The sequence below is a fragment of the Solanum verrucosum genome, unplaced genomic scaffold (genome assembly GCF_900185275.1).
Source record: "Solanum verrucosum unplaced genomic scaffold, falcon-dt-bn FXZP01000235.1, whole genome shotgun sequence".
Lineage (NCBI taxonomy): Eukaryota > Viridiplantae > Streptophyta > Magnoliopsida > Solanales > Solanaceae > Solanum > Solanum verrucosum.
The window spans coordinates 4,309,939-4,332,904 of NW_026019948.1; the positions used below are offsets into that span (position 1 = coordinate 4,309,939).

The 22,966-nt window shown below is 33.1% G+C and overlaps 3 protein-coding genes and 1 pseudogene across 4 annotated transcripts in view; 2 read left to right on the plus strand and 2 right to left on the minus strand.

Moving 5' to 3' along the window:
* The window catches only part of LOC125812109 (RAN GTPase-activating protein 1), a 376,170-nt gene extending 373,697 nt beyond the window's left edge, over positions 1-2,473 (plus strand). For both annotated transcript variants that reach the window (XM_049491612.1, XM_049491605.1), the window contains exon 2: positions 842-2,473. In XM_049491612.1, coding sequence (XP_049347569.1) covers positions 852-2,456 — 1,605 coding nt within the window. In that variant the 5' untranslated portion in view covers positions 842-851 and the 3' untranslated portion in view covers positions 2,457-2,473. The remainder of the gene's footprint in view (positions 1-841) is intronic.
* Positions 2,474-2,773: 300 nt separating this feature from the next.
* LOC125812387 (chloroplast stem-loop binding protein of 41 kDa a, chloroplastic) lies at positions 2,774-5,974 on the minus strand. Its single transcript, XM_049491892.1, has 6 exons — positions 5,469-5,974; positions 4,686-4,807; positions 3,999-4,101; positions 3,790-3,928; positions 3,407-3,684; positions 2,774-3,148 (listed from the first exon to the last, which is right to left on the minus strand). The coding sequence occupies exons 1-6, from the start codon at positions 5,874-5,876 to the stop codon at positions 2,966-2,968; spliced, it is 1,233 nt and encodes a 410-aa protein (XP_049347849.1). The 5' UTR covers positions 5,877-5,974; the 3' UTR covers positions 2,774-2,965.
* A 6,658-nt stretch (positions 5,975-12,632) lies between these two features.
* On the plus strand, positions 12,633-16,009 carry LOC125813644 (uncharacterized). The gene is made up of 5 exons (XM_049493113.1): positions 12,633-12,907; positions 13,049-13,439; positions 14,313-14,630; positions 15,064-15,148; positions 15,687-16,009. The coding sequence occupies exons 1-5, from the start codon at positions 12,633-12,635 to the stop codon at positions 16,007-16,009; spliced, it is 1,392 nt and encodes a 463-aa protein (XP_049349070.1).
* A 1,133-nt stretch (positions 16,010-17,142) lies between these two features.
* Positions 17,143-20,770, minus strand: LOC125813581 (uncharacterized; annotated as a pseudogene).
* Positions 20,771-22,966: the final 2,196 nt, after the last annotated feature.

A 22,966-nucleotide genomic window follows, 5' to 3' on the forward strand; every position in this document is an offset into this window, starting at 1 on the left:
ACTATCCCCCCCTTTCTTGGCAACCACATCATAGTGTTAGTGGAACAATTTGTTGTGCTTCTTTTGTAAAGAAAATTCTCACTAATTGGAAAATAAAAATAAAGGTACATCGACAATTGTTGAAGTGTTTATCTTTTGAGCTCAGTCACAGACATGCTGAAAACATATATATGTACCCTAAGTTGCTCGGACTCCGGTGCGATGTCTGATATACGGGTGTTGATCTAGATGTCGGATCCTTTAAGATCAAAATTTTAAGATTCAGGGGTATGGATACCGGTGCAGGGATTCAGCTAAAAATAATTCAAATATCTAAATGTTGGATCCTTTATGAGACATTATGTGGAAAACTTACAAGGTATTCCGAGGAGAAAATATTGATCAAGAGGAGAATCCCAAAAGGAAAGGAAATTAAAGGAAAAAGGACTGACATAGAAATTTCTATACACAAGCTATTTCATTTTCTTCAATTTCATCCTAGTTTTTATTTTGATTACAGAAATCACAGGTATCTGTCCCGAATTTCTCAGTCAATTTTGGTCAAATTATTCAAAATTGGTCGACCAATTCCATTACGGATCCCACACCCCATGTCGTATCAACATGGATGCGATACCGGAAGTGGAGTCCGAACAACTTAGCAGTTTCCAAGCACATTTGTCATTGTTTTCCTTGTACTTAGCAGCCGTTATGTTCTGTATTAGTGCTGCAAAAACTCAAAAGTTTATTAGAGAGTGTCCTTGAATAATTTGCAAAATTTTAAACCGAATATATGGTTGAGCATCTCCTTACGCTTCCTTTGTTGTATGAAATGATCTTCTGATTGCAGCTTCTTTTCCAGGCTATTGAAGATGGATTCTGCAGGATTCTCTATGAAGCTGTGGCCCCCAAGTTTAAGTACCAGGCTAATGCTCGTGGAGAGAATGACCAAGAATCTTATTACTCCATCCATCCTATCCAGGAAATATGGTCTTTTGAGTAAAGAAGAAGCTGAAGAGGATGCCAAACAAATAGAAGCTCTGGCTTTTGATTCTGCCAATCAACATTTTGACAAGGAGCCTGATGACGATGGAAGTTCTGCTGTGCAACTTTATGCTAAGGAATCTAGTAAGCTCATGTTAGAAGTTATTAAAAGAGGCCCTCAGACTAAGGAATCTGCAGAAGGTATTGTATCTGAGAAGGTTAAAGCATCTGATGAAACTACTATTTTTGATATATCCAAAGGTAGACGGGATTTCATAAGTGCAGAAGAGGCGTCTGAGTTATTGAAACCATTAAGTGAACCAGGGAATAATTATAAAAGAATATGTTTCAGCAATAGAAGCTTTGGCGTGGATGCTGCTAAAATTGCAGGACCTATTTTGTCCTCTCTTAAAGATCAATTGACAGAAGTTGACCTTTCAGACTTCGTAGCAGGTAGACCAGAGGAAGAAGCCCTGGAAGTCATGGAAATCTTTTCTTCTGCTTTGGACGCCTGTGACCTGAGGTACCTTGATCTTTCTAACAATGCTTTAGGTGAAAAAGGAATAAGGGCATTTGGGGCACTTTTAAAGTCACAAAAGAACTTGGAAGAACTCTATTTAATGAATGACGGCATTTCAGAGGAAGCAGCACAAGCAGTTTGCGAGCTAATCCCTTCAACTGATAAACTTCGTATCCTTCATTTTCACAATAACATGACAGGGGATGAGGGTGCACTTGCTATTTCTAAACTTGTGAAGCATTCTCCTGCATTGGAGGATTTCCGGTGCTCATCTACAAGGGTAGGATCTGAAGGTGGGGTTGCTCTTTCACAAGCACTTGGAGAATGTAGGAATTTAAAGAAGGTTGATTTGCGTGACAACATGTTTGGTGTGGAAGCTGGAATTGCCTTGAGCAATGTACTATCAATCTTTTCCGGCTTAACTGAAATTTACTTAAGTTATCTGAATTTGGAGGATGAGGGGTCCATAGCTCTTGCTAATGTCCTCAAGGAATCTGCTCCATCCCTTGAGGTTTTGGAGATGGATGGAAATGACATCACAGCTAAAGCTGCTCCTGTTCTGGCGGCCTGTATTGCTGCAAAACAATTTCTTACCACATTGAAGTTGGGAGAGAATGAATTGAAGGATGAGGGTGCTATCTTAATTGCAAAGGCATTGGAGGATGGTCATGGTCAATTAACTGAAGTGGATATGAGTACCAACGCAATAAGAAGAGCTGGTGCCAGGTGCTTGGCACAAGCTGTAGTGAACAAACCTGGGTTTAAGGTGCTGAACATCAATGGCAACTTCATATCTGATGAAGGAATTGATGAGGTAAAAGATATTTTTAAGAATTCACTTCATGTGCTTGGACCTTTGGATGACAATGATCCTGAAGGAGAAGATTATGACGAAGAGGCTGATGAAGGAGGTGATAATGAGAATGATTTGGAGACCAGGCTCAAGGATCTCGATATCAAGCAGGAAGAATAAGCTAGTCTAAATTCTTGTTATGCTCATATGTCAATTGCCATATTGTACTTAATAAGCTAGTTTAGCTTATAACTCTTATCATTATGTAGGTTAGATTTCATCCTCATTTCGTGCTATAAGTGTCAGGTTCAAATACTTCTTCGGTCCAACCTGTGTGTATGGAGGCTGAGAATTGTTCTTTAATATTTTGTTATGATTTTATCGACTTCATGTGTTACTTACAGTATTATTACAATGTTTTGAGTTCTTGGAGAATATTTTCGCGCAACACAACTTGAACATAGTTCTTTTTTCCTGGATCAAGGATCTCATGCAGCTGCAGCAATGATCTGATGCATTATGGATGAGTAATATAATCACATTCCTCAGTTGTTGAATTTGATCAATTTCTTACAACATTTAGATGATTTGTAGGGAAGATGGACAGGCATGCTCATTCCTCTATAAATAGCACAAATTTGAAAAGTTGAAGAATGTAAAAAAAAAAAAAAAAAGTGGGATGAGGCTAATCAAGCAGCAACTGGTACTTTTAGAGATTCTAGTATCTTATCGTCTAGTTCAAACTTCATTTCTTTCTTGTCTCTGCCAATTTTCACGTACTCCTCATATCGCTCCTTCAAATCTTCTGGTAAGTTAGTTGTAGCACTCCATCCCAGAATCTCATTGGCAGCTCTAGGCTCAGCATAGAAGTGCTGCAAAGAAACACAGTGGAAATAAAGAACGAATTTCGATAGAGAGAACAAGATGTTCAGAACATGGATATGTCAATCAATAAAATAAGGGAAAAGAGTGTGATATACCCCTTGTTACAAAAACGCAAATGGCTCATATGATAAGGGTATATGTGAGCCACTTTTGTAACGAGGGGTATATCAGTTCTAAATTGTAAAGTTGAATGGTATATCACGCCCTTTTCCCAGAAAATAAATTATGAAAATATGGATACATACCATGTTGCGGAAAGGAAAAGCTTTTTTGGCATCAACTCCTACTGCCTTGGGGTCATAATGCACAATTTCAACAGAGCTTCCTGCAGCTTTAGCGCATAATCTTGCCATTCCGTCCAATGTCACAGCACGGTCACTTACACAGTTGAAGATGTGACCGCTAGCAGCAGCTGGATTCTGGACAGCCAGAGTAAGCATGGATGATAAGTCCCTGACATGAGATATGTTGGTTAGCTGCATTCCAGAGCCAGGAATTAGAACTGGTCGTCCACGAACAATACCTGTATGATACGATAAAAAGATGAGACACGGGTCCTGTTAATGCCATACATTATTCCTTACATAAAAACTAGAAGTGCCTATATATGCAAGCTTGTTTTACTTACGATCAAAGAACCATTCCTCACAATCCTTGTTATTGCCAGAGCCGATCATGTACTGCGGACGGAAACTTGCCCAACTGCCAAATATCTCAGATATGTATTTCTCGACTAACACATGACCAGCATCAGCTTTCACAGCATCCTGTAAAGTCGAAAGTTTACTTGACAAAGCAAATTCTTGTTATATGGTGCAAGCAAAACATTAATCCTACCCCTTCAACATGAGGAGGTTCATCAGTGGGCTTGTAGATTCCAGCGCTGCTGATAAACAAAAATTGCTTGACACCTGAACTCTTGGCCCAGTCAGCTACAGGACTGAAGTAGAAATGATGATATTAGAAAAACTGTGATTAACTAAGCATCTTTACGTCGCTGTATCTGAAGCTTTAATCACCATTACATTATTGAAACGTGTAACTGATGGTTCTTATACAGAGTGCGAAAAGTGCTAAGTTCATTGGCTTGGGAGCGCAAAGTTAAGTTCTTCGACTTCTGCAAATTGTTAACTTCCCCAATCCTCACATATTGATACTCTCATGTTCTTTTCTTTGAATGCTATGTACTGCTTTCCTTATTAGTTGTCATGTTTTCTTTACTGCCGTATTTTCTTTTCCATTACTTTGATTTGCTCCACTTGAGCAGAGGGTCTTACGGAAACAACCTCTCTACATCCATGAGGCAGGGGTAAAGGTATTGTATACATTCCACCTAACTAAGTCAGTCATCATCCTACATTTCTAATACTTTAGTGTATCACTACTTAAACAAGAAAATACTATGTGATCAACAGCGTCTAATCTGCGCGTTTGAATCCAAAAGCATCATACACTACTCAAAAAGTTAAAGAAAAACTTAACTAAAACTACGATCAAGTATTATGAGCAAAGAAAAAAACAAACCTTACAGAATCCAAGTCTTTACCATTGTTGTCCAAAACAGCATCAAATACTTCACCCTCTAAAATCTTCCCAACATCTGCAGGGTTACCCCATACTGTTCGACCACCAGCACTGGTAATTTCCTGAAATTAGCCAATAAAATGTAAAACGCCAGATTTTAAACAAACACAGAGATTATCGAATCAATGTTTGACATCTAAATTAGTCCCTCTGTACCAATTTATATGATAGTTCCTATTTCAGGATGTTCAATATGCTCCACAACACAATTTTCAAGAACTCAAATTTTAAAATTTTGATCTTATATTTTCTTTTATCAAACTAACGTATCAACCATTGCTCTACTAGCACCAATTTACTCTATTTTTTATTGCATTTTTTGCTTTTTGGTACTTCTATTTCTAGAAAGAATAACAGTTTTCTGTTTTGAGAACTTCCCAAATTTAATTTTTCATTTCATCTTAATGACACACTTTTATAATCATAAAATGTCATATTTAAGAGCATAAGTTCAAAAAATACTAACGATATCTTCATGACACGTATTATAATAATTTTTTAAAATTAAATTGTGTCTGCCTCCATATAATAAAACAAAATAAAAGTGAATGAGAAATATATTTGTAGTAGCATTCTGTGTCGATAGAATCTATCAAAAAAAAATTTACTTTTTTTTCGAGAGTTAAATTTCGAAAGTTATGTTTGGTCATAAGAATTTAAAAAACAACAAAAATGTATTTTCACTTTTTCGATAGTAATAATAGAATGGATAATAATCTTAACTGAGAATCTGGTAAAAGGGGTTTTCTTCATCTTATCAGAGCTCTCTTCTCCAACAGTAAGAACAGTAACATCATGACCAGATCCCAAAAGCTCTTTAGCAAAATAGAACCCAATAACTGCATGACCACCGCTATTTGTATTAACAATAAGCACCTTCTTCTTCTCAACTGCACCACTCGCCTGAACGACAGTAGTACTGGAGTAGGAATTAGGGGAAACCCGCCTTGAATTTAGAGAAAATCCAAGGAAAGATGGGGAAATTGAGAGAGACGAAGAGAGAGAAGAAGACGAAGAAGAAGGGAATTTAAGAGAAATTCGGGAAACAGGGGAGATTGATGGAGTTGAAGAAGAATTGAAAGATGAAGAAGAAGAATGTAGAAGAGAGGATGAAGAAGCAAGAGCAGCCATTGATAGAGAGTTGATGGAAATTTTGGGGTTGATTTTACGAGAGCCAGCAATTTATTGATGCTATGGAGATAAGTGATCAGTTGATATGGGCGCTATGTTTTCGTTGCACTATGACAAGGAAGAAGGGGGGATTTTTATTTATTATTTCTCAAAATAGAATAAAAAATATATATGAGAAATTGCTCGAATGGTAAACAGGTTCTCATGAATGATTGTTATGTATTATTTCATAATATTCCTATCATATTGTGTTGTTTTGATGAATATAATATTTTGACGAATTAGTATATTATTTTCATCATTACATAATGACATACTCCCTACATTTCTATTTATATGTCACAATTTTTTATTTCAGGTGCATTAAAAAATTAAGTAAGTTTACTATTCTATTCTTATTTAAATTTTTTTAGGTTAACTTTTCAATCAATGAATATGAATTAATTTATTTTGATTAATTAATTTGATCAATGAACATGAATTATTCACTTAATTTTTCTATGTTGGTCAAATGTATATTTTCAAAACTAATAACTCACAAGGGTAAAATAGGAAGAATATTGTAAATTATTCATTGATTTTATGTAATGACGAGTATTATGGATCAACTATTTATAAAAAAAAACGGAGGGAGTACATCAACAATTTGAATGATGAACCTACAAGAAAAAAAGGTACGAGGTAGAGCTATTTTTAAAAAGTAGGATAAAATAAGATTATTAAATAATAAGTAAAGACAAAATGAGTAAAAAAATACTAAGACATTGACGTGATCACACCAAATCAATCATTACACAAAATAAAATTGTTTATTATTACCTAATAATGAATTTAAACAATAAGATATAATAAAATTTAAATAAAAATCAAAATAAATTTATTTAAATTAATAATACAATACAACAAATAACGACCCTCCAAACAAGGTGTCATATCGTGGATTCTAGAGTACGTAAAAACACAAAAAGGAAAAAAACTACTTTTAGACGGCTAAAAAAATAGATTGGGAAAAAAGAAAATTTGAAAGTTAAAGTTATATTTAGCCCTGCATTTTTTCTGCATTTCACTTGCAAATCTATTGTAATTTTGTGAGATTTCTTTTTCCAACTTTTAGGGGTTGTTTGGTGTGTTAGATAATATCAAATAATTTTGGAATAAAATTACAGTGTCACTTAATTGTTTGGTTGGTAAGTTCGGAATAATTTATCTTGAAATTAATAATTAGTATCGGGATAAATTATCATTCCCTTAGATTGTTTAGTAATTCCGAGATAACTTTTCCGGGATAAAATAGACAAATGACAAAGATACCCCTTTGAACCTTTTTTTATAGAGAAAACGACATAAATAGTCCCTTAACTGTAGGAGTAAGTCTATAATGGTCCCTTAACTTTATTTTTGTCAGATTTAATCCTTTCACTATTCAAAAACTTATCAAATTTGGTCTCTTAACTATACATTTATCGGTTCAAGTCCCTAACTATACATTTATAGATTTTAGTCCTTAAGTATTTATAAACTTTTCAGGTTTGGACTCTATCCATTTTTATATAAATAACTTAGGTTTATATTAACAGAATATATGTCTCGAGAAATTAATCATTTAGCCATTTTTTAGGTGTTTCTCACTCCCCGCTATTTTTACTTCAAATTATCCTTATGCAAAGAACCTTAACCTCAACGATTCAAAATAAAATTCACGAGAAAAGAAAATATATGTCATAATTTTATTCAACTAACGATAAAATGAAGCATATTATTGCTACTAATGACTTGAATATGCTAAACTTTATTATAAAAAAAATATTACCCGTTAAATTCAAAAATTATACTCCAACGACTTTATTGAAGGGAATTCGTTTAATTTTTCAAAAGTTGAAACTTATATTAGTTTTTTTAAAAAAATAGATTGATTTTATTAATTTATTCATTTTATTTTATGTAGAGAAATTTGAGTAATAAGAACAATTTATTTTGTATGAAAAATAAAATTAAAAATATTTGTGTTGATTATAAACCGTTAACCGTCAAAGAACGGAACACAACATACTCAAGTGATTAGCAATAATTATATGTTTCATTTTATCCTCCATTGAATAAAACTAAGACTTATATCTTATTTCCTCATTAATTTTATTTTGAATCGTTGAGGTTATTGCTCTTTTCATAAGAGTAATTTGAAGAAGAAAAAGTAGCGGGAATAGAGAAACAACTTAAAAAATTGGTTAAAGATTTAATTTCACGAAGAGTTTCGTTAATATAAACCTAAATTATTTGTATAAAAAAATGGACAAAGACCAAACCTGATAAATTTTTGAATACTTAAAGGACTAAAACTGGTAAGTGTATAGTTAAGAGACCAAAGCGGATAAGTCTTTGAATACTTAAAGGATTAAAACCAATAAATGTATAGTTAATGAACGAAAATTGATAAGTTTTTGAATAATTAAAAGACTAAATCCACAAAAATATAAAACTTTAAATTAAACTAGTTAAAATTTATTATCTACCAATAAGATTTTTGAACAAAAATCAACGTATTTATTAGAACAATTGTCCTTGCAATTCTTCCACATCTCTTCTTCTTGTTCAAACTAAGTGTTGTGATTTTTTTATAAAGCATAATTGTCTCTAAAATCGAAAAAAGGAGTTTACATGGTCAGATCTCTTAGGGGATTAGCAATAGAACGCACATAAAGAATCATAAAAAAAATTATGAAAAAGAAAACATATTTTCCTATTTCGTCTGTTGTTCAAAATATAGGCTTTAAATCTAATTTCATGGATAAATATATATGATAAAATATATCTTTCTATTCTGTCCTGTTCAAAATACATGCTTTACATCTATAAAGAAGAGAAGTTTGTCTAGTTCAAAATACAGGCTTTACATCTATAAAGAAGAGAATTCCGCCTATTCAAAATACAACATTTACCTCTATATGGAAGAAAATTCACTCATAGAAGATCGAATCATCAATGTTCTCGAAAGCGCGCAACTTCTTGATTATCAATTAATTGATGTACAATAGATCCCTCAAAAAGAAAATAGAGGGCATTGAATTTCTTATTCAATAATTAGTTAAGAAAATAATACTATAAATTATTAAAATTGTAATTGATTTTAAAGTCTTAAATTATTAGAACTTAATTTAAATTAGGAAAGATTCGACAAACCAAATTTTAGTCAATTTCAAATATTAAATATTAGGAGTTTTATCTCTTACAAATAAATGAAAAATTAAGAAGTATAAGCTAAAATAAAATGATAATTAAATGTCAATTATTTAAGTGTATGCATTTTACATGTATAAATTATTTTACTTAAATTATTATTTAATTATATTTATAATATTTCAAGTGTCTCACGTTAGTGCTGTTCAAAACTGAATTGAAATTGATAGTCCAAATCAATAATTCAGTTATTGGGTCAATGGTTCGGGTTAATAGCTTAATTGTTCGGGTCTCGATTTACTATAAACTTCTTATCGGCTTATTAGTTCGGGTCTCGGTTTGGCCATATTTCTAATCGGGTGCCCCAATAACCCGATAAGAAGTTTAATTAATTACATTTATATTACTTAAGGCCTTAGGCGCTTTTAGCTTTTAGGGTTTACACTTCAGTCTTCAGACTCTTTAGAGTAAATTTATAGTTGACACTCAAATTTCACAATAATTTTCCAAACTGCGACATCACTCATTGATTCACTGTCACTGCTCCCACACCGACAAGTTTTATTGATTACCATTCTCTAAGTGTCTAAATTGAGGTTATTGGTTCCCTTACTTTAAGTCTTTGTTTTTATCTTCTCATTACAGTGAGTGAGTCAGTGAGATATGCCTACAATATTGCAATACTATAATCTGCAATGAATTTTTTTTATTAGTAATGGTCTCATGATCATTAATGGTTTTCTTTAGTAGTGCTTTAATTGTTTCTCTTTATAGTTCATATCAAAATTGACTTGGTTGTTATGAGAAATCCTTTTGAGTTTGCCAGTTTGGGCAATATTGACATATATGTCCAGGTTAATATGAAGTTTTATTAAGTGTTTTATGTAGTAATAGACTAACATGGAAAAGTTCATTAGTGACTACTGGCTACTGCGTATTGTTAATTAGTGATTAGTCCATTAGTAATTTTCAACGAAAATTATGTGAACAGTTAAAGGTTAACCTGATAACCAAACCGATAAAGATCACTAACCGATAACACAATATCTTAACAGTTCTATAACGGTTTAGCATGATTACAAACGGATAACCGATAAGTAAAATCGATAAATTCCAAAATCGAACTGAAATGACCGATACGCAGCCCTTTCTCACGTACAAACCTATATAGAATTAAAGGCTATAATGCCACACCAAACTGTCGGAAAAAGTAATAAAAAAAACTTATTGATTTTCATAATATTTTATAAAAGGAAAGTTTTTTTAAAAAAAACTAAGACCTCATTTGTTTTCATTAAGATTAAGACGTATGAATCTGAATGCACATCTGAATATTAAGATATGCATTAAGATTAAGTTGTTGGAATCTGAATATTAAGATATGGTTTCTAGGTCTAAACACTGAATCATTATTTTACTATATGATATTATAAGGATAAATTAAATAATAATTTGAAGAAAAAGGTGAAAAAATAATTTGTCTAAAAAAAAATTTCTAATGAAGGCAAGAAGTTAAATCAATTATGTGGAAGACTTTTATCCGAAAACGAAATTGTATAAACCATAATAATTTGCAATTAGGTTTTGGAATGGATGGACCACAAAAATTAAGAAATTGGTGCAAGCCTGTCAGATGAGTTCAAGGATAAAAGTGTAAAATTTACGAAGTAGCAATCGAAAAATAAAAAAGTTTAGCTAATTAATAGTCACAACTCACAACCCACTTTTGTAAACCATACCCAATTGTTGTCTTTGTTTTCAGAACAAATAATTATTTACTTATCCATTTTTTTCTTGTAAATACAAACTGAATAATTTTGTCGCTAAACCTCTACAGACAAATTATCTTAATTTAACACAAAATATTCATTTTTTGTTTGGCCAAACACATATGCAGACCCTTAAATTTGTCTCTAAATTTCTTTTTTGCACTCCAACTCAACCTTGTTCCATTTTAACCCTTTAACTTCAATTTTTATGTTTCATTTAGGCACTTTTAAGTGATGTGGCAGAGTGTGTGCATCATACTTTCTCTAAGAGAGTGAAAGATAAAAATATGTTTTTTTCTTTAAAAAAATAATAAAAGATTAACCCTTCAACTTTTTTTTATGTACCATTTAAACAGAAAATACTAATTTTATGATTTCTTTATTTCTATATATACTCTTCAACTGCAATTTTACATTTTAAAAATCAACATTCATCCGTTAGTTATTGTAAAAAAAATAAAAATTGACGGATGATCATTGATTTTTTATTTTATTTTTTTTTAAAAAATAACAATTTCTTTATGAGAGTTTCTCTGTATTTTCGTGTGAAAAATAACCTACAAAAGTGCGCCGATTTTCTTTCTTAAAAAAATCAATGACAACCCAACAAAGTGTGTCGAGTTTTAGCATTTTTTTGTAATGTTAGTAATTAGCAATGAACATGAGTTTTTTTTACTCGTATTTAGTTGATGAAAAATTAGAAAGCTGGTATTTGAGTTAAATCCAAATAACTAGATATGAAAAAAATATGTGGTGTCATTTAATTTAATTAATTATTTTAAAAAATAAAAACAACACACTTTCGTCGGTTATTTTTTCACATAATAATGTAGAGAAACTCTAAAAAAATTAATTGAAAAATGATGTTCATCCGTTAATTTTTTTTAAAGATATGTCGTTGATTTTTAAAATGAAAAAGTAGAAATGAAGAACATATATAAAAATAAAGAAATCATAAAATTAGCATTTTGTGTTTAAATGGTATATAAAATAGAGTTGAAGGGTTAAAATGAAATAAGGCTAAGATATGGTATCAAAATAAAAAATGGAGGCAAGTTATAGGAGTTGTGTATGTGTTTTTAATTGACTTTTGTGTCATGTCATGGTGTGTGAAGTACATGTTAGATATTTTAATTAAGTAAGTAAGTTTCTTCTTTCCTAGTTTAAAGGGTATATGGTTGTTATTTCCAAGTTACTGGAAACGTGTGACTTAGTAGGTCAGTTTTAATTTCTTTTATGGCTTAGTGGTTGAGATAGTGTAGGATGTGTATTGCCTTTATAAAGGTTGTTCATTGTTTCAGTTTAGTGAGAAGCTTACTACCTCCCAAACTCTTATGTGTTTATCTTGATTTCTTTCCAGTTTTCTAATAGTGGTATCAAGAGTCAGGGAGGGTGAACGTGCTTTAATTGTGAGTGAGCGATGGTTTCAGAGAGTTTTGTTTAACCTGCTATTCCATGCTTTGATGGTCATTATGACCATTGGAGCATGTTGATGGAAAACTTTTTGAGATCCAAAGAGTTTTGGGCAATCGTTGATGGTGGATTCCAAGAACCTGCAGCTGGTGTTGTTCAAACCAATGCTTAACAGACAGAGCTCGAAGCACTGAAGTTGAAAGATTTGAAGGCGAAGAATCTTTCCCAAGCCATTGACCGTTCAATATTGGAAACAATTCTTTGCAAGGATACGTCAAAGCAAATTTGGGACTCCATGAAGAAGAAGTACCAGGGAAATGCAAGGGCAAAGCGAGCATAACTTCAAACTCTACAAGGTGAGTTTGAGACCTTGCGTATCAAGTCGGTAAAGTCGGTGTCAATGTACTTCTCACACGACAATTGCCAACAAGATCGGATTCATGGAGAGAGGCTTGAAGACGTCACCATTGTTGAGAAGATCATGCGGTCCATGTTGCCAAAATTCAATTTTGTTATCTGCTCAATTGAAGAGTCAAAAAATCTGGATACTCTTTCACTTGATGAATTACAAAATTCGTTGATGGTTCATGAGCAGAAGATTGTTCAACAGGATGTAGAAGAGCAAGCATTACAAGTAACCACAACCTCCAAAGATTTTATGCGCAGAAAGAGCAAGTAGAAGGGAAGAAACTCTGAGAAAACCGAAGAGGGAAATCGAAAAAAGAATGGTCAGCATGATCGTGATCGACGACACTCGTCCAATGGGAAGGCTAGGTTTGCAGATAAGTCTCATATCGAGTGTTATAGATGTCACAGGTATGGTCATTACCGTTCTAAATGTCGTACAAATCTGAAAAATGTACGTGGAGAGAACTCTAATTTTGTAGAAGTAACTAAGGAGGAAGATGAGGTCTCTCTGTTAATGGTGAGCCAATCCTCAGAAGAATACCACACAAGTTTATGGTATTTAGACACGGGTTGTAGCAACTATTTGTCTGGAGAAAAATCTGCATTTTCTGAACTAGATGAAACTTTTCACACAACAGTCAAGTTTGGGGATGATTATTGTATTGCTGTCAAAGGGAAAGGGAAGGTGAAACTCCAAACAAAGTCTTCTTCTATGAAGATTATCTCTGATGTTTTCTTTACACCAGACCTAAAAAACAATCTTATCAGTGTGGGTCAACTTCAAGAGAATGGCTACGAGGTGTCTATCAAGCATGGAATTTGCAAAATCTGAGATTCTAATCTTGGATTGATCGATGAAGCTAAGATGACTGCAAATAAGTTTTTCCCAATTGATATGCATAATATTGGCTCTACCAATTTTTGTTTTTCAACAAAATTGAATAGTCAAGCATGGATTTGGCACTACAAATATAGGCATTTGAATTTTGGAGGACTGAAAATGTTGCAGCAAAAGAAGATGGTTATGGGTCTTCTTAAGTTTGATATTCCTGTAGATATTTGTGAAGATTGTGTCATTGGAAAGCAATCTCGCGATAGCTTTCCAAAAGGAAAAGCATAGAGAGCTAAAAGGCAGCTAGAGCTGGTTCACTGAGATATTTGTGGACCAATAAACTCGATATCCAACGGAGGAAAATGTTACTTTATAAATTTTATTTAGCCGAAAGACATGGGTTTATTTTCTGCAAGAAAAATTTGAAGCTTTTACCAGTTTCAAAAGCTTCAAAGCTCTTGTTGAGAAGGAGACAAGATGTTCCATAAAGATTCTTCGTACTGATCGTGGAGGGGAGTATCTTTCACAAGAATTTATAAGTTTTTGTGAGTTTCATGGGATACAACGGCAACTTATAACAGCTTATACTTCTCAACAAAATGGAGTATGTGAGAGGAAGAATCGGACAATCATGAATGTTGTGCGAAGCCTTTTACAAAAGAGCCATGTTCCAAAAGTTTTTTGGCCTGAAGTAGTTTGCTGAGCGTCTATGTTTTGAATAGAAGTCCTTCTCGTGCTATTCAGAACATGACATCAGAAGAAGCGTGGAGTGGACAACAACCAGATGTTTAACACTTGAGAGTGTTTGGGTGCATTGCATTTGCTCATGTTTCGGATCAGAAAAGGACAAAGGTTGATGACAAAGCCAATAAGTGTGTTTTCATGGGTGTTAGCAGGGAGTCAAAAGCTTACAAGTTGTACAATCCTATCAACAAGATGGTGATTATCAATCGTGATGTGGTGTTTAATGAAGATAATATTTTGTTGTGGGAAGAAAAACCGAACAACCAACAAATTCCTTTGGATCTTGATGATGGAGATAAGGAGCAAGAGCAACCAGTAGCCGATGAAGGTGTTTCTACCTTGGTACATCAAGAAGGCACCAGTTTCCGACCTCAACGAAATCGAAGAAGGCCAACATGTATGGCAAATTATGAGGTAAGTGGAAATGTTCAATCTGGAAATAAAGATTCATCTACATATTTAGCTTTATTTTCTGGTTGTGATCCCGTAATATTTGAAGATGCCTATAGAGATGAAAAGTGGTAGAAGCAATGGATGTTGAGATTGCCACAATTGAAAAGAATAATATTTGGGAGTTATTGATATTCCAAAAGGCCAAAGGTCGATTAGAGTTATATGGGTTTATAAGACCAAACTCAATGAATATGGTGAAGTTGATAAGTACAAAGCGCGTTTGGTTGTGAAAGGATACAAGCAAGAGTATGGTGTGGATTACAAGGAGGTTTTTGCTCTGGTAGTCAGACTTGATACCATCCGATTGATGTTGGCATTGGCAGCTCAAAACAATTGGCCGATTTATCAACTTGATGTAAAATCAACCTTTCTGCACTGAGTGTTGCAAGAGCAGGTATATGTTGATCAACCTCCTAGTTATGTGATGCATGAAAGTGAGCATAAAGTTTATAGATTGAAAAAGGCCTTCCCCGAGCTTGGTATAGTCGCATTGATGCAATTTTAATCTGGAAACTTTTAGAAAATGTCCATACGAGCATACACTTTATACAAAACTTGAAGATGGAAAACTTGTTATTATATGCTTATATGTAGATGATTTGATTTATACCGGGAGTGATCCTGCATTTCTTGAAAAAATTAAGCTATCTATGATGACTGAGTTTGATATGTCTGATCTTGGCTTGATGCATTATTTTTTGGGCATTGAAGTAAAGCAATCAACTAGTGAAATATTTATTTCACAAAAGAAATATGTCCAGGAAACATTATAGAGGTTTGGAATGCAGAATTGCAATTCTATCACAACACCAACAGAGTTGGGACTGAAGTTGGAAAAGAATCCTATAGGAAAAAAGATTGACAACACTCTTTTCAAGTAACTTGTGGGATGTCTGATGTATCTAACAGTCACCAGATCTGACATAATGTATTCTGTCAGTCTTGTTAGCAGATACATGGAGCACCCAAAATAAATTCATTTGTTGGCTTCTAAAAGAATTCTCAGGTATTTGTAAGGTACCATTGACTATGGTATTCTATACAAGAAAGAAGGCAAGTCAGAGTTAATTGGCTTTACAGATAGTGATTTTGCTGGAGATAAAGAAGACAAGAAAAGCACTTTAGGTTATGTGTTTATGCTTGGATCTAGAGTTGTTTCTTGGTGCTCCAAGAAGCAACCAATTGTTACATTGTCCACTACAGAAGCAGAGTTTGTAGCTGCAACTGTGTGTGCTACCCAAGCAATTTGGTTGAAGAAGATATTGGCTGAGCTTCATGTTCGACAACAAGAACCAATTCTGATTTACTGCGACAATGGCTCAGCGATTAAGCTTTCATAGAATTCAATGTTGCATGGACGGAGCAAACACATAGATGTTAAGTTTCACTTCCTGAGAGATCTCACGAAGGAGAAAGTTATTGATGTTGTCTACTGTAGAAGTAAAGACCAAGCTGCTGATATCTTCACTAAGTCCCTCAAGCTCAGAAAGTTAAGGAAGCTACTTGGAGTTTGCACTTTAAAGGAAAGTTACGGTGAATGATGTTATTAAGCTGAAGTCGTAGGCTTATGAGTTTAAGGGAGGGTTTGTTAGATATTTTAATTAATTAAGTTTCTTCTTTCCTAGTTTTAAGGGTACATGGTTGCTATTTCCAAGTTACTGAAAACGTGTGACTTAGTAGGTCAGTTTTAATTTTTTTATGGCTTAGTGGTTGAGATAATGTAGGATGTATATTGCCTTTATAAAGGCTGTTCATTGTTTCAGTTTAGTGAGAAGTATACTACCTCCCAAACTCTTCTGTGTTTATCTTGATTTCTTTCCAATTTTCTAATAGTACACACATCCACTTTGTTGATTCTTTGAAAAGAAGTGCCTAAATGAAACATAAAAAATGAAGTTGAAAGGTTAAAATGGAACAAAGCTGAGTTGGAGTGCCAAAATGAAAATTTATGTATAATGCAGCAAATTGTTTTTCTATTAGGAGTAGAAGCTGAGGCAAAGTAAGGATTTAAGACTTACGTACATCTTAAGATAAATACAAAGTTTCAACCAAACCTACAGGTCTCGTTTGAACCAGTAAAATATGAGTCTCCTCCCCTAAAGTAGAAAGGGCACTAATCTAGCAGGCTTCACCATTTTGCAAAAAAGATGAACACATCATCAATGGAAGAAAAAGGGTATGCAGACAAAACTTAATTTCATCTGGTTCCAGTGTCACTAGTAAATAGTAGTAATAACGTTTTCTGGAAAGAGGACAAAGCAGACATCTTTCAAGTTAGCTTGCATATATTTACATACATCCAAGATGCAGGTGAACTCAGGGAAAAACATAGGGAAAAACAAGAGAAAGTTTCACCAGACATAACATTTTACTAAAACCACAGGGAAAAAGATATATAAAGCTTAGGATCTGTTGAAGGCGACTAGTCATAAACAAACACAATCTCCTTCAACAAGGATGAGCACACTTCCTACTAGTTTTTCTTCATCCTCTTAACGCTGTACTTTCTCTTTACAGGAGGCGGTTTAGGTGCACGGGCAGAGTTTTGAGCAGGAGCCTCTGGATGATGTTTGACTGTTCCATCAGATAAGTTCGTCACGGCACCAGTTGGTCTCCACCCATTTGAAAAAGCAATCACATCCTTGCCAATCACATTCTCATACTGCAAAACAAGATTATTAGTCGTTACATCTTGCCAAAGGAAAATAGGCTTAACAATTAAACATGGGGAATGTCAAGGAAACTTTGTACAACAGTGAGAATTTTGAAACAAACTTCATCTACAAATATATAAGTGTGAAACTAGGCCTTATAGTTTTACACTCATATGTCTTGGGAGTTTTGAGTATTTATCCAAGAATTTGAGATGATGGATCACCATAATCAACCAAATAAAGGTAAAGTCTTGAGTACGATTAGGCATGGCAACAAGATGTCAGTCCATCGGAGCCTGACCTTGTATAAGACATGTGAGAACTCTCAATGATACATGTTAAATCTTTGATCTCACACCTTGAGGGACCTTTTCTACTAGACTTTCTAGAAACTAAGGCTACTGATACATCAAGATCCAAGAAGTCTAAATTGTAACAAAGGGTTTAAAAACTATAAATAATTTATATGGTTTGAATATAGCAGTCTTTAGGTGGATAATTCCAAGTCGACAATTGTCAATGGTTTCAATTTTCATAAATTTAAAAATAAAATCTGCAATTATCAACAAGTCATATATCATGCCACGAAAGGAAAATGACGAGTCACATCACACATCCCATATAGTAATGGCATCCTGCCCATCACCAGTCAACAAGGCTGATCTTCGGTACTGTAGAAGTACTTTAACTTCATATTTTGTAAAAACAAGCTGACAAAGGTTTTGAAAGATCACACTGTCTTTAAAACATTAGCCACTATCTGAGGACCACGATAATTCAATAGAGAAATAGAAAACACAATAGCAAAGTCGGTGATGAGGCCAAGCTTGAGAAAGCATGTTAATAAATGTTCAAATATCAAAATGGATCTATGTTGCCTCTTATCAGTTCTGCTCTTGGTAAATGTTTATTCGGTGAGTACCTCCAAAAAATTGGATACATTGAAATCCTTCTTCCACACAATTCAAGTATATACCTCACCAAGAAAAGCTAAGGACATTAGCGAGCAGATGGTGATTTCATAACAGGAACAAGAAGTAGCATCCACAAGGTGATAAATCAGAATACATCCAGTATAAGGAATACCACTTACTATCTTGACTTTTCCAGACATGTAGTGTAATTTCTGGGCTTGTTGATAGTTTTCCTCCGTCAAGGCCTCGATCTAGATAGCGATAAATATCATCCTGATCAAATTTGAAAATTTTACCATAAAATGAATCGAGACAAACAGACTACCTTTTTCACCGAGGAAGTATACAGAATTTTATAGTTGAGGTTTGTTGGCGTAGCTTCACTTGCAAAGGGCCTTTTGCATCTCTGTTAAGTAATTAAAGCTACAAGCTTCAGGCATAGCAAGATTAAAGAAGAAAAGCAAGTAAAATGACAACACAAGATACACTCACAGTCTGGACCAAATGGTCAACTATCATTTCTGAGCTACTCACATTCCTGATCGGTTCAGGACAAATTGGCTCTACATGCAGCTCTGTGTCTCTATCACAGTCAGTAGGATCGACGTGATGAATACCTTCCCTCCCATGTCTTTTCCCAAATGACCCTATACTTTTAAGCTGACCAGGTTGTCTAACAATCATGCCATTGGCCTTTAATGTTTTCCTCTTTGAGGAAATTGCTTGAGAATGTTTACTTTGCGCATTAGTCAATGCAGAGTTTGTTGGACCATCAGCCTGCTGATTAATATTGAGACATTGCAATCAGTCAACTCAAGGGACAGGAAGTATCATGTACTTCTATAGTCCAGCTTGTCCATTGAGTGAAATGAATAAGCAAATAAATAAATATTTGATCGGGCTTAGAGAAGGAGCATTTAAGAAAAGTTTCAGGCATAGCAAGATATAAAAGTAAACAGACATCAAAAACAAGAGACATCCTTACAGTGTGGACCGGACAGTCAACTTCAATTTCCGAGCTACTCACACCCCTGATTGGTTTAAGACTGATTGGCTCACCATGCAGCTCCTCATCTCCATCACAGTCGGTAAGATCGATATGCTGAACAGGTTCCTCCCCTCGTCTTTTCCCGAAGAACCCTAAGCTTCTAAGTCGATTGGATCGCCTAACAATCATGTTATTGCCCTTTGTTACTTTCCTCTTTGAGGTAAAAGCTGCAGATTGAGAATCCTTACTTTGCACGTTATCAGTTGTCAATGAAGAGTGACTTGGACCCTCAGCCACCTGTGATCGTGAACGAGACATTCAATCACTCTTGAGGTATAATGTATTTCAATAGTACAGCTTGTCCAAAGTAGAAAACGAATAAGCAAATATATAAATCTTTGCCAGGCCTTTGAGAAGGAGCATTTAGGAATAGGTTTGACATGCAAGGCCAATTAATAACTACTATATGCAGTGTAAGTATCAAAAGAAGTAGCCATATTAGCAAGCACATCAACGAATAAGGCAAACTTGGTCATTCAGAAATGAAAGATGAATGCAAAATAGTTTACAAATTTAATCAATAACTGAAGTGCAATCCTCATTGAAATTTGTGCAATTGTCAACAAACAACATCCAAAAAAACAGTATAACCAGGATAATAACATTTTTTTGCACATTAGTACAAATTGTAAATCATCAACAGAACTGTTTCCTATCAAGGGTAAAAGTAAAAAGTAAAAACAGACAAATTGGAAGAGCTATTCTTTGCACAAAGAAACCATAAGATAATCACTATACAAACTACAAAGCAAGAACCAAGTAACCAAACACAGAAAGTGGGATGAGTGAAAATGTAGCTAATCAACCTCCAACTTCAACTACTAGTTTGAGGATTCGAATCGACCCCGTTGATCCATTTGGGTGGGTAAAAATATAAATAATTAACCCCACCCCAACCGCTGGCTTCCACAAAAAGTAAAATGAAAACGAGGCATTACAGGTAACTAGCAAAAACAGAGGCAGCTTAGGAGCATAAAAAATCCAAATTGGAAAAGAAATTACACTATATATATACACTGTTACGTATATCCAGAAGATATTGAACTTTATATTGTTTACTTCTCTATATTTTGAATACCCTAGTGAAAATCCTATTTCCGCCTCTGCATTTCAAATGGATACATATTGCCTACACACACGCCACCTTCACCCGAAAACAAAACTCATCTTTTCTCCATAACCACGCAAAAAACAGAGTACATCGGCATTATCAGCAATCTTTATTGGTCAGCAAAATAAAACACATTCAGGTCATTTCCCTGATGATCATACCTCATTCTGGGATGCTAAAGATGCCCTTTGAATATACTGCTCTTCCTTTAAATGCACAAAATACTAAGGGAAACGATGAACTGTGGAAAGTACGGAAAATTGTTGCGTAAAAACAAGGGCAAAAAATAGATACCTCATTGTGGTTACTTCCATGTCGGCTTTTCTCTTCCTCCATCTTTCCTTTGCGGCTATTGACAACCTTCTTGCTACCATTGTTTTGTATCTCAAACAAGAAAACTGCTCACAGACGTGCTTTATTTTTATTTTAGAGAGTAGCAAAAGCTTTACTTTTAATGTGAGCAGAGAAAGCTGCAGTAGCTGGGGGTAACATTGATAATATGGTACACTATTTGAAATTTCGGTATTGTAATTTTGATATTTAGTTTTAAAAATTATTATATTAGTATCATATCAATTTAATTTGATATATTAATTTGGTTTTAATAGTTTGTGATATGATAAATTGGTAATGATAATTTATTCAACTTTCATTAATATATACTTGTATAATAAAGTATTATGACTTCGACAATTCAAAAAAAGACTCATACTATACTAACACATTACCTATGTAGAAATATATATTCAAAAGAAAGTACAAACAACTCATTTGTTAATCAATTACATTTAAAATAATAATTTGTAATATTAGAGATAAGATTAATAATGAAAATATGTAGGACGGGTTGCAAGTGATCTAGTCCTCCGTGATGGACAATATGAGAAAAATGAGATTACGATGCTTTAAATATATGAAAAAAATTAAGATTAAATTTTTATTTAATGATAGAAATATGACAATTTTTAAACGGATTAAAGAGAGATATCACATAAATTAATAATAATTATATTTTATTCATCGTAATATTATAGGCTTATTTTTCTTATTATTGATGTATGATATATTATAATAATTAAATAAATTATATTTTAATATAATAAACAGCTTTATAAAGAAAATCAGAAATATAAATTCAAAATCTTCACAATGTAAAGTATTTATAAAAAGATCTGTATTATCCCAAAAAGGAATAAAAAGATTATCGTATAATGTGCAAATACTGCGTCGATTCAGTTTTACTGCGCCTGCAGGACTGAAATCTGTCGTACCGTCTTTTCCTTTCATTTGCGTTTTTGATAATTTGATTGATTTTTAAGATTAAATTAAATTACACTACGTTAATTTGATATATTAAATAAAAAATTTAGATATTTAAAAATTATATAAAAGAATGTTATACAAATTGCAATTTTTTACATATCAATATAATAAAAAAGTATATCATAAAATATTAGTTAAAATTCTTATAGTTTCATTCTAAAAAGAGAAACTATAACAATTAAAAGTGGACGAAGGAAGAAATATGTTTTGAAATACTAATATTTAAGTGCCATTAAATCTTGTTATCTTAAATATGTCGTGAAAATGTTGAAATTAAAGTGTTACTTAAAAAAGAGATATTTTTTAAATGAATAAAAAGCAGGAAAAATAACTTAAAACGAAGAAAGTATATTGACTCAACAATAATAATAACATATCCAGTAGTATAATTCAACATATGGACCTCCAGAGACTAAAATGTACGCAGATCTTACATTTACCTTGTAGAGATTGAAAATTATTTTTAAAAGACTCTTGACATTCATTATAGCAGGAAAAATAACTTAAAACGAAGAAAGTATATTGACTCAACAACAATAATAACATATCCAGTAGTATAATTCAACATATGGAATCTCCCGAGACTAAAGTGTACGCAGATTTTAAACTTACCTCGTAGAGAAAGAAAATCATTTTTAAAAGACTCTTGATATTCATTATATTGATTATTTATTTCAATTTAAAATTCGAAAATACTGATTTTGTAAAAATAATTTTAAGAGCTTTTCAAGTTTTCTCAAATTTGTACAAACACACTTCAACTTAATTTTTATGTTTGTTTAGCTTCAACTCTTGGTTTCTGTTTTGATGAGAGAGACAAGTTATTATTATTATTATAATTAAGAATTAGGAGGTTTTGGAATGTGCGATAAGAGATGATAATTTTTTGAATTATTTTATTTAACATTTAATTAGAAATACAATTTAATTTCAAGACTATTTATCCACCATAACTTTATTTATTTTATACCCTATGCCGAATGACCCCTAAAATTTTGAGATTTAATTATTTAAATCAAGGTTCTAATTATAATTGAAATAAGAGAGAAGTATTGAAAACACTTTTGAAATTGACGCAAATTATTAGTTTCGTTCCTGATCTATTGATCGCCTAACAAACACTCATCTACTTAACTAACTAAATTTAGATACACGCCCAATACACCTCAATCTGTCACATGACATAACAAGTGGTCTCAAATTCTCGTAAGAGCATGAAACTTTTAATAAAATTTGAGAAAAGTGTT